Raw genomic sequence first — 11,745 nt, forward strand, 5'->3', positions numbered from 1 at the left:
TTTTTTTTTTTTTTTTTTTGCTGCTGGAGATTGAACTCAGGACCTTGGGCTTTCGAGGCAGGCCCATTACCACTGAGCTAAATCCTCAGCCTGACCTTGATTTCTTTTTGGTTGGCAACCCAGTTTTCCTGTGCTCCAGTTTCACCATCTTCCCTTTGTGTCTCACTCCTCACTCACTTGTACTCCAGAAATTTTACACAATTATTTCCTTGCATTTTGCTTCCAGCCTTACAGATTCCTGAACCCCCCAGTGCTCCCACATCCCATTTTTTCTCCCACTTGACTTTCCCCTATGTTGACTTCCTGCTGTGTACCCCAGCTTCTGCCTGTTTCTCTTGCAGATGGCCCAGCGATTTCTCCTGAGGAGGTTCCTCGCCTCCATCATCTCCAGGAAGCTCCCTCAGGGCCGGTGGGCACCGCTCACCTCCAAGGCCCTGCAGATCCCACCGTGCAGTCCTGGTGGCCTGACAGTAACGCCCAGGGCAGCCCGGACAATATTCACCACCAGAGTGTGCTCCACAACCTTTAACATCCAGGATGGACCTGACTTTCAGGACCGAGTGGTCAACAGTGAGACGCCAGTAGTTGTGGATTTCCATGCACAGTGAGTAGTGAGGGTCAGTGAAGGACTGGGGTCTTCCCTATTCAAGTATTTATTAGTGCCTGCTAAGTCTCAGGACTATATGTGATGCTTCTCATTCGTAGACTCATTACAAAGACCGATAAGACCAGGCCCTGCTCTTAAGAAGCTTGCAGGCTGGTGGGAGACAGACTAGTAAACAGTCTCCAAAACTGACCGTTATTACAACTGGGAAACACCTGTGTTCTGATATCTCACTGTCCAAAAAGCTCAGACTAAGCTGCTTGGACCTAAGTTTTTAACAATATGCCCATAGTATTATCCGTGTGTACCAGTTCCTGGCCTGACAGATAAGTTGATTTTATTTTGATGTCTTACAACTAAAACTGCGGGGTGGGCTGACAAAATGTTACCAGGTGCACCATGTATATGGACAGGGGAGGCTGTAGGAGGTCCTGTGACCTGATTTTTTAAATCAGCCCTCTTTTTTTCCAGACCTTTAGGCTCTGGTCATACCCTACCTACAAAAAAGCCAGACAGACCCCCTCATAAGGAGAGAATTTAGGAGGAGCAGTGTCATCTGTTAGAAATTGGGAGGTTTCTGGGCAAGGCACTGACAGATTATTTGCTTTCCTTTTGGTTCCATCTCTGTCACTGTGGGTAACCTATTTTATATTCTTTGTTTTGTTTTGTTTTTTTGGTACCGGTGATTGAACTCGGGACCTTGTGCTTGCAAAGCAGGAAGTGGAACCACTGGGCTAAATCCCTGTCCCCCTATTTGATATTCTTGAGCTCCCTTTCTTCCCTGTAGTTGAAGATAAGGTCTCGCAGACCTGTATTTAAGTGGGTTTGTTGATTGATTGAAACCTCTGAATAAAAAGGGTTTTTGTTTGGTTTGTTTGTTTGTTTTTTGGGTTTTTGAGACAGGGTCTCACTATGTAGTTGAGACTGACCTTCGAATTCACTATGTAGCCCAGGCTGGTCTCAAACTCACAGAGATCCTCCTGCCTCAGCCTCTCCAGTGCTGGGATCACAGGCGTGCACCACCACACCCAGCAGAGAAAGGGTTTTAAAGGCTAAGAATAAAACAGTAGTTGTCAGCAGGGATTTGTAGAAGACAGGTTATCCTGCCCTCCTCTTGGTGTGGTGATAGGGCAACACCTCACTTTATTTAACATGGAAAGGAGTGTAGTTGGTTCATCCACCAGGCAATCCTTGGTGCCACATTCAGAGATGACAGCTCAGCATCAGTTCTGAAATAGTGCTCCCCTGCCTCCTGCTCCCTGCTAAGTGGGGCTCACCCGTGCCCATGCAGTGTGAACGGGGCAGTGACAACAGTTGACACGGCTAAGGGATCACGGAGTAACTGAGAGGTGATGCTCAGAGCACAATTTTGGGTTACAGTCTAAGCTCTGCTGTCTTGCACAGGTTTCTTAACTCACATGGGCCTCAGTTTCTTCAGATGATTCTTTCTCTTAAGAGTTCTGTGCAGTAAGAGCTGCGAAGGTGCTGGCGCAGGCACTGGTACCTGTAGAGACTCTTCCCATTGGCTTCCCTCCCTTGGGTTCTGAGTCCACGAGGTCCCTGTGGGTCGAGGAGGATTCTGGGGATGCAGCAGATGGGGTGGTGAACACTGACTGGGCGCATCCTTTCTCTCCTTCCAAGGTGGTGCGGCCCCTGCAAGATCCTGGGGCCAAGGCTAGAAAAGATGGTGGCCAAGCAGCGCGGGAAGGTGGTGATGGCCAAGGTGGATATAGATGACCACACAGACCTCGCCATCGAGTATGAGGTATGGATTGGCAGGAGAGACACCGGGCGGGGAGTGGCGAGGTGACCCAGGTGCAACGACTATAGGAGATGTCATGGGGACCACCAGGTAGACACTAAGGTGTGTCCGGGGTTTTTCTAGACTTTAGGAGCTTGGAGAGCTTTGCAGATGTGACTGTGTTCATCCTCAGTCACTTGTCTCTCTACCGCCTTTAGGAGGTGGTTGTGTGACCCAGGCCCCAGGTCCTTCTTGGCACCAGGACGTCGATGCATCCCTACTTGCTTCATCCATCCACATGTGCACTCCAGTCATTTATGAGCCCTGCACAGATGATCCTTGTCCCCAAGCCACTGTTGGTTAGTTAAGGGAGAATGACAGGTAGACAGGTCATTTCAGCATGGGGTGAGAAGTCCTGAGAGGTGAGGCAGCAGAAGAGGAAGAGACTTTCCTGGGGGAGACATCGCATGAGAGAGACCCTCTGAGCAGCCCGAGGCTGCACGGAGAAGGCACTGCCATCCCAGCTCTCACCGGGCTGTAACGTCTCATGCAGTCGGCTGGTTTGCTCAGTCATCCAGCAGATGTTGAGTGAGAGTCCTTCGGTTTCCAGGCATTGTTACTGGGGCAAAGGATGTGACAGTGACCAAAACTGACAAACTCCCTGCCTTCATAAGGCACATGTATTCAAAATGCATTCTGTGGGCTGGGGATTTAGCTCAGCCATTCCGCCACCTGCCTTGCAAGCGCAAGGACCCAAGTTCGATCCCCGGTACCAAAAAAAAAACAAACCAAAATGCCATTCTAGCCGAGCATGGTGGCGCACGCCTGTAATCCTAGCACTCGGGAGGCTGAGGCAGGAGGATCGCTGTGAGTTTGAGACCAGCCTGGGCTACATAGTGAGTTCCAGTTCAGTCTCAACTACATAGTGAGACCCTGTCTCAAAAAAACAAAACAGAAAATGCCATTCTGTAGTATTTTAAGTCAGGAGTTAGCAGCTTTTTCTATAGGACCAAGTTTAAATATTTGAGGCTTTGTTTGTGGTCAGCAGTCTCTGGCCTGAGCACCGAGCTGTCCTTGTCACCATAAGCAGCCTTGGACAGTGAACACACAACAGAGCTGAGCTATGTTCCAAAAATACAGCGACATGAATATTTACAGTGCCAAGCCACAGGCTGAGGCCAGGGTTCACTGACCTCTGCCTTCGATACATGTTCGACCGTCAATCATCAATGCTGCAAAAATTTTAGATTTTAGAGCATTTCAGATTTAGGGATTTTTGGATTAGGTACTCTTGGCCGGTTAAGTCTATGTAAATGCCCTAAAATCTGAAAACAATCTGAAATTTAAAATACTTCTTCCAAGCATTGCAGGTAAGGGAAACTTGACCTGTTATAAGTGCTGTGGAGAAAAGAAAAATCAAGAAGAGGGTGTGGGAATGTTGAGTTTAGGTTGAAGAGTTTCCTTTTTAAAAGGGTGGGCGGAATCCAGGCATGGTGGCACGTGCACCTATAACCCAGCACTCTTGGAGGCTGACACGTCAGCAAGACCCTGTCTCAAAATAAAAAGGGCTGGGGACGTAGCTCAGTGCAAAGGCCCTGGGTTCAATCCCTTGTACTTGAAAAGCAAAGGTGGGCTGAAGAAGGCCTTACTGAGAAGCTGAGATGTGAGCATACTGAAGGGATCATGAGTGAAGCCTGCGGGTGTTTTGAAAGAGTTCAGGACATGAAGGCCCTGAGCTCAGGAACCTCACAAGCCAGCAGGGCCCTGTGCCTAGAGCAGGCGATGCCTGGGGACGTGGGGCGTCCTATGGGACGTGGAGATCATTGCAGTTGTGCCTGAGTGGCGAGAGTGAGGGATTGAGTGGGGAAGGGGAGACAGGTAAGCAGGGGAAGCAAACCAAACTGGATATTTTCACAGCTGTGCTGAAGATGGGACTGCTGCAGAGCCGAGGTCCATTAATAGGGACCTTCGGGTGTTGTAAGGAAACTGGAAACCAGGCGTGGGTGTTTAAAACTTCGACGAGTTCATGTGAAAATCCAGATTTCTGTTTGGTGTTTTTCGTTTATTTTGGCACTGGGGATTGAACTCTTACAAGGTAGACACGGTGCTGCTGAGCTAAATCCTCGGCCCTCCAGATTTCTCATTCTGTTGAAATACCGTGGTCTGGCCAGAGTGAGCTTCCTCCCCTTACTCCTCCAGGTCCCAAGTGTCTGCAGCAGGGCCTCTTCCTTCCAGAGGTGGAAGCCCAGGCCTCGCTCTGGACAGACTGGCCCGAGTAGAGGTGGCCCCCCTCCAGTCAGTCTTCTCAGCAGTGTCCGGGGTGGGACATGAATGGGGAGGTTGGAGCGGGGTGGCGAGAAGGGAGATTACCCAGAGGAGACGAGGCTTGGGCAGTGTTGGGCAGACAAAGCCACCTGTGACTACTGCAGCTGACAGCGGGCTGGCTGCTGATGGCAAGGCTGTCCTTGGGGCTCGATGGCCAGGGGCTTGGTCACACGGGGCCTTCGTCTAACAGTTTGTACACCCCCCAGCTTCTGCGCCTTGTGACATCCCATACCTGAGGCCACAGTAGCTGCAGCAGTGAAGGTGTGACTTTGAGTAAGTTTAGGACTGTGACCTTCCTCAGGGCTGTGGGCAGATGTCCACACTTCCTCCTGACATTGCCAGAGACTCAGCTTTGCAGACCTGCCTCAGCCAGGGATCTGGTGCAGGCGCACAGGAGAGCCCACGTCCACCGGCCGGGCTCGCATAGGTGGTGGGAATTCCCAGGTCTTTCCCCCTGCCTTCGAGGGGAGCCTGGTATGGGGATGATCCTGGAAGGCGAGGGGTTCTGGTGGGACCTTGTCCCACTGCCCACTGTCCAGATGATGCTCTGGTCACACAGAAAGGCCTTGGGGCAGCTGGGTCGCTATCACCTGCTCCCAGCCTCCTCGTTTTGCCAAGCCCTGGGCTTCTCTCACTACAGAACTGAGGAAGCTTCACCAGGATTCTCCCTGGCCTGGCCTCCTCCCCACTTCCTTCCTTACCCTGGCACCTGTTCTTCCTGAAGAGAGCCTAAGGAAGAAGTTTCCATTGAGAGACCTACACACCTCCTGGGACAGCTTCCTCCGGGGCCTCAGGCCTCTTCTCAATGTTGGAAGACCTTGTTGGGGAAACTGCTTTAAATTCTCCTAGGGAATTGGCAGCTTCTCCCTAGGCTGTCCTGACAGCCCACCCCTGGGGAGCCTCCTTCCTCCAGGGCTCTCCTCTGGGCCACTTCATGCTTCAAACAACCCCTGCCCAAGGCAGAGGGAGGAAAAGTCCCCTGGGCCCTGGGACTTCAGGCCCTACCACCTCCTTCCTCAGACCCGGCCTGGGCTGGCGGGTACAGAGCTCTGACTCCCCATCTTCATTCCGACCATTCGGATGGATCAGACCAGCCCCTCAGGCACCAGCAGGCAGAGAGCAGCCAAATGGGCCCTGAGCCTGTCTCCTCTGGAGTTTCTCCTTCTTCCTCATCCTGGAGATGTGATCCTTTTATTTCCTCCTCTCGCAGAAGTGAGTGCCCTTTAAGAAGCTTTTGGAAATGCACCTAAAGTGAGAACATGGGTGGAAGTCACTGCCCTCACCACCCAGTCACAGCCACTGTCACCCCTTGGGGTGGCTCAGTTGATTTTTTTCTTACTGTTCTATATAATGTGATAAACAACTCATTGACTAGTAAAAGCACAGTATTCTAATCATTCCTATTTCCCAGTATCTTGAAAATATTCAAGTTTGCAAACATGAATATGGGATAGTGTCACAAAGTAGAAAATAGCATTGGGGCTGTAATTCAGTGATGCATTTGCCCTGAGTGCACAGGTCCCCGAGTTCAATCCCCAGCACTGCAAAAGAAACAAAACTGAACAACCAAACTGATTATGATTCCATAGGTCCAGGAAGGGCCGAGATCCTGCATTTCTAGCAAGCTCGCAGGTGATGCCAGTGCTGGGGTCCCAGACCGGATGCAGTGAAGCAAACCCTAAAAGCCCCACCCTGAGCTCCTGCTGAGGGGCTGCCCTTTGAAAGCCCCATCTCCCCTGCCATGCTCGGCGCAGGTCGCTTGTCAGCAAATGTGTCCTGAATTCTGTCCAGCGTCACAGTGTCAGTGTCGTACTGGAGGCTTTCGCTGCATAGGGAGTCCCTGCACTCCCACTTCATCTTTCCAACCCACCCTGCCCCTTCAATCCATGGCCACCTCTGATCCTTTTGTTGTTGAGATTTTATGTCTTTTTTTCCCAGGCATGGTGGTACATGCCTATAATCTCAGCTCTTAGGAGGCTGAAGCAGGAAGCTTGTGAGTTCAAGACCAGCCTGGGCTGTGTAGCAAGTTCAAGGCCAGGGTGACTGCATAGCAAGACCCTGTCTCCAAAACAAAGGGCCGAACAGATCCCCCATATGCTCAGGGCACCTTCGCAGCCCCTGCTCGTAGCGTCACCCACCTGAGGGACACGTCACCACCCGAGGTCTGCAGTGCGATTAGGGTCACTGTTGAGCACCTGTTCATCGCTGTCTCCCCCACGCCTGTAGCCACTGATCTTTTTACTAGCCACAGCTTTACATTTTCCGCAATGTTACATACTTGGATTTTCTTTTTTCAGTAACAGTTTCTCTAAGAGCTCTTGTGTCCAGAAGCTTTTCCAAAATGTTTGGCATTTCTCATTTGAAGCATGAAATTTTTTAAAATTAAATTTTATTTTATCCCATTCCACCCCTTCTTCTCAAGCCCCCTCCCTATGTACAAAAGCTTTGGGGCTGGGGATTTAGCTCAGTGGTACCATGTCTGCCTCACAAGTATATGGTCTTGAGTTCAATCCCCAGTACACCCCCCCGCCCACCAAAAAAAGCTTTGTTTCCATTTTTTCCCTTCTGTTTTCACTTTTTTTCTTGTTCCTTCCTTTCTCCCTCCCTCCTCCCTGTTCCCCTTCCTATTTGAACATTTTCTTCCTGTTTCTCAGTATCTATTATACATTTTAGTCCTTATTTCCATTTGCAGTTTCTCACGCCAGAGAAACAATGTATTTAAACGTGTGTCCAATTCATTTCACTTAAGTCTATGGTCCCAAGGTCCATCCATTTAGCTATAAATGTGTGAACCTTATCCTTCTTTACGGCAGAGTACTACTCTATTGTATTTAAAAAAGCCAAGGCCAGGGCGTGGTGGCGCACACCTGTAATCCCAGCACTTGGGAGGCTGGGGCAGGAGGGCCGCTTGAGTTCGAGACCAGCCTGGGTCACATAGTGAGTTCCAGGTCAGTCTCAACTACAGTGAGACCCTGTCTCAAAAAAAAAAAAAAAAAGCCACATCATCTATCCATTCATTGGTTGATCAGCATTTGGGCTTTCCAAGGTTTAGCTGTTACAAACCATGCCGCTGTAAATGTGGGTGTGCATATATCACTGTGGTGTGATGAAGCGTGAAATCTGTAACGCTTCTCCACATATTCTTCACCCTACAAGGTCTCAGTATTTGCTGCTTTGCTCTTGGGCAGAAGCAGAGCACGGTTTGATGTCTGTCATGGACAGGGAAGTCATCAGCTCTAGTTCCAAATCCTAGCTCCAGCATGTAACTCGCTGCAACATCTAGGGAGCATCACTCTGCCTTTGAGCCTCAGTCGTCTTGTGTCTGAAATGACCTTACTTGAGGCACAGGGTGTAGCTTGGAGGAGAGCACTTGCCTAGCATGCCGGAGTCCCTTGGTTCCATCCCCAGCATCATAAATGAAATAACCCTCCCCAGAGGCAGAAACTTAGGAGTTAGCATCATCCTTGACACTTACTGTATGTGACAAGGTCTTTTCTTTGGTGTTATATTTACAATTAGCTAAGAATGTCACCAGCGCCCTAAGACAGCGCTGCAACTGTCTTTGTGCAGGTCCTTAGCAGAGTTAACACATGGGTGAATCAGGGCAAAACAGAAGAAGACCAGCCGGGGGCACTGAGCTTGGCGTCCTTGCCGGCCAACTCTGGTCATCGGGAGAGAGCTCACTCGGGCTGCAGGCGGCTTGTGTGAGCAGAAGGCCATGCAGCAGGTTCTAGCACATTTGGCTGCAGCCCCTCCATACCCTTGTTCCCGCCAGATCTGAGAAAGAGGCTGGGCTCTGCTCCATCCCTGCCTCTCATGCACCCGTCACCTTTCCAGAAGAGTGAAAAGGACCTGTGCACTCCATTGATGGCACTCTTCGCTAGCACCCAGCTGGTAGCCACACTCAGGGGCAGCAGGGCCCCGACCCCTGCCCCAGATCCACCCTTTGGCCTTGATCCCCCTTCCAGTGGCCCCAGCTGCGTGTGTGTTTAAGCTCAAGCTTCAGAGAGCCCCTTTGACCAGTAATGACCAGACCTTGGATGCCAGGAGAATACATCCACGGGGTGGGACTTCACCATTCACCATAGTTCTGGTGGAAAACCAGATCCACTTGGCACTGGTGAGCTTCTCAGCCTGCTTAGAGAACATCTGAAAAAGACCACTTTTCTTTCTTTAGGTGCTGGGTGTTAAACTCGGCCTCCTCACGCTAGGCAAGTGCTTCACCTCTGAGCTCTAGCCCAGCCCAAGAGCACGTCTCAAACAGTGGCATAAAGTGCAATTAAAGAGGCAAGATGAGATGGTATCTACAGTGTGAAACTGAAAGCCAGTGGTTGCAGTTTCTGCCCTGTCTATCCAAAGCTGCCAGCTTTGAGGGGCCCACAGTGCCGCTGCAAGCCACTAGGTGGCGCACAAGAACACCAGATGGTACTGGAGGAGCTTCCCCGGGAGCCATGTGCCAGGCCCTTGCCTTTTCTTACCCCCGCCCATTCCAGAATCTGACATGGACAGAAACCAGCGGGGGTGTTCACGGTCAGCTGAGTACCTGCTGCTGGCACATAACCTCTGAAAGGTGTCAGTTGCCACCCATATCTGCCCCAGAGCATAGGCACTGTGTCGCCTTACCTGCATGTCTGTCCGCAAAGTGCCTATCAGGAGAAGGCCCGGGGCCTGCCACACAGTGTGAGGGTTGTGAGACTGGGCCATAAGGACTACGCTTTCTTTGGTGCCTGACGTGTGCAGGTCTTGAACCCCTGGATGTGAAGTCTGGCCTCCAGGCCGACTCAGTCAGGGCAGTATTTCAGGCTAAGGACCGCGTGGGTTTGTGTGTCGTTCTCGTTACTTTGTACTTATCTTGTGTGTGAAGAAAGTCTGTGTTTATCTTGTTCTGTTTATCCAGTTTTCTCAAGTGCCAGGCAGGGAGCCCAGACAGCGGGGAGCACATGCCAGATGGGCCTGGCCTCGTCCATGCTCTGTGTAACCTATACGAGCCCTGCTGAAGCCAGTGCCTCGCAGACCAGGAATGTTGCCTTTCCCATCCACTCTGGCCCTAGTAAATAGACCTTGGATCACGTTTGGCCATGTCCATCCCACACATGATCCAGTAGGAGCCTGTGTATTTTCTGGACCCTGTTAACCATTCACAGCAGTACTCAAGTGGCTCTCGTGGGGCCCTCTGTAGCTGCCATTTGTTGAGTGCCCACCATGTACCAGGCACGGTGCCAGTCCTGGGCTCAGATGTGATTTGCCGTGTTTCCTGTAGCCTCCCTGCTGCAAACCCTGAGACTTGGAGTAATGGTAGCTGGCCAGGTTCACCCAGATCAGGTTAGTTGAACCTGAGCCCCTGACCACTTGGTATATGTGTGACCCTTTAATGCCTAGGCCAAACCCTCCAGGTACACATTGTCTTCCCTGCTTTATGGAGGAGGCCTTGGGCTCAGAAAAGCAGCATGACCTGGCCAGCAAGCAGCAAAGCCAGGATTCCCTGCTGCCCCCAGCTCCTCCCAGCCCTGGCCCTGGCCTTACAGCTGCAGCTGTGAGGGTTATTTTCATCTCTCCTGTCATTCCAGCCAAACCACTGGGCCAGTGAGTCAGTCGTGTGGTTGGTGGAAGAGGGTACTGCTGGGAGCTTGCAGTGGAAGAATTTTCTCCGGCGGGTACCCCAAAGGGAGGGGCCTCTTTCCTTTGGCCCCACCCAGTCACTGCCCTGGTTGAGCCACGAGCCTGCCCCATAAAGGCTTGGCAATGGCGGTGGAGAAACGTGCACCTCCAGATGACTTGGACCCCTTGTCTCGTCTGCCCAGGTGTCGGCTGTGCCCACTGTGCTGGCCATCAAGAATGGAGATGTGGTGGACAAGTTTGTGGGCATCAAGGATGAGGATCAGCTGGAGGCCTTCCTGAAGAAGCTGATTGGCTGACGAGCAGGGAAGAATCCTTACTGCCCTTGCCCTCTGAGACCCCTGGTCCCGGGGAGGGAGCCTGGTAGAGCTCACAGTCCTTCCAGCCACCCCCGTCTGCTCCCTGGGACCATGCTTTGAGACCAGCTTCCAAACACGGAGACGCTGGTGCTTCCGAGCTGGCCAACTGCCAGTGGCCATCAGAGGAGTGGTGGTGATGCCAACCTGGGACATCGCCTCCCACCCATCTCCTTTCGTCCCCTCCCTCCGAGGCCCACGGCAGTTCTCCCCAGACGCTAGCAAGAGCCTGGGGCCAGCCTGCAGTGTGGCTCTCCAGGCAGCAGCAGTTGGTGCTCACTTCTTGGTCCCCTCTGATACAAACCCCGAGCCTGGCTCCTCAGCCTGCTGCATTTGTCTTTCCTGCTGCTCTTTTGTAAAAACAAAAAGGAAAACAAAAGCTAAGTGAGTGAGAGTAATATATAATCCTCTCGTTTTTTGTAGGTCTGTAATAAAGATCTTTATGTGATCTCTTCCGCCTCCGGCTATGAAGAACAGACCTTGGGGGCCCTGCACTCAGATCCCCCTTAGCTGCCCCATCCCTAGAGCCGCCTCCTTTCCCCTCCACTTTCCCTCCGAGGCCCAGGACAGAACGGCGCTGGGCTGAGGGAACCGTGCAGCCCCCTTGACCTGCAAAGCTCCAAGTGCCACCTTCCTCGCCACTGGCTGGTACCGTGGTTCCGGGAGCAGGAGATGTAACTGAGCAAACCAGACCAATAAACCTGGGGCTGGCACTGGAAGCAGCTTCCATTCCATCTGGGCACTGAGCACAGGGACACTGCTAGGCTCCATGGCCGTCCCTCTGCCCTTGGCCACTCCACCGTTCTCTCCCTGAGCAGGCCTCCTGTTCCTAATGCTCTTGTCCCTGGTGACTGCCATTTTTGGGACACCACATACATCTTCATTCCCTCTTAAGGCCAGAGGGTGCCGTCCACGTTACCCAGACAGGGACCGAGCTCACATGCTGGTCCGCCTGATCCTCTGGGCTCTCCAGTGACTGCTCCTGGCCACTCTCAGGTGCCGGACCTTCCTTCACACTCTTCCTGCAGCAAGTCTGGAGCCTTGGCAGCAGCCTGCACCTTTACATGTCCTGGTTCCCTGCTCCCCTCCATCCAAGAAGGCCC

The 11,745-nt window shown here is 52.0% G+C and overlaps 1 protein-coding gene across 2 annotated transcripts in view; it reads left to right on the top strand.

Moving 5' to 3' along the window:
• Txn2 (thioredoxin 2) overlaps positions 1-11,361 on the top strand; it is a 12,326-nt gene extending 965 nt beyond the window's left edge. Inside the window, exons 2-5 of one of the 2 annotated variants that reach the window (XM_033766260.1) lie at positions 342-604; positions 2,246-2,369; positions 10,472-10,592; positions 11,066-11,361. In XM_033766260.1, coding sequence (XP_033622151.1) covers positions 342-604; positions 2,246-2,369; positions 10,472-10,585 — 501 coding nt within the window. In that variant the 3' untranslated portion in view covers positions 10,586-10,592; positions 11,066-11,361. The other variant, XM_033766261.1, reaches the window with a different exon arrangement.
• The last annotated feature ends 384 nt before the right edge of the window (positions 11,362-11,745 follow it).

The sequence above is a fragment of the Fukomys damarensis genome, unplaced genomic scaffold (genome assembly GCF_012274545.1).
Source record: "Fukomys damarensis isolate Sample0158 unplaced genomic scaffold, DMR_v1.0_HiC HiC_scaffold_19, whole genome shotgun sequence".
Classification (NCBI taxonomy): Eukaryota; Metazoa; Chordata; class Mammalia; order Rodentia; family Bathyergidae; genus Fukomys; species Fukomys damarensis.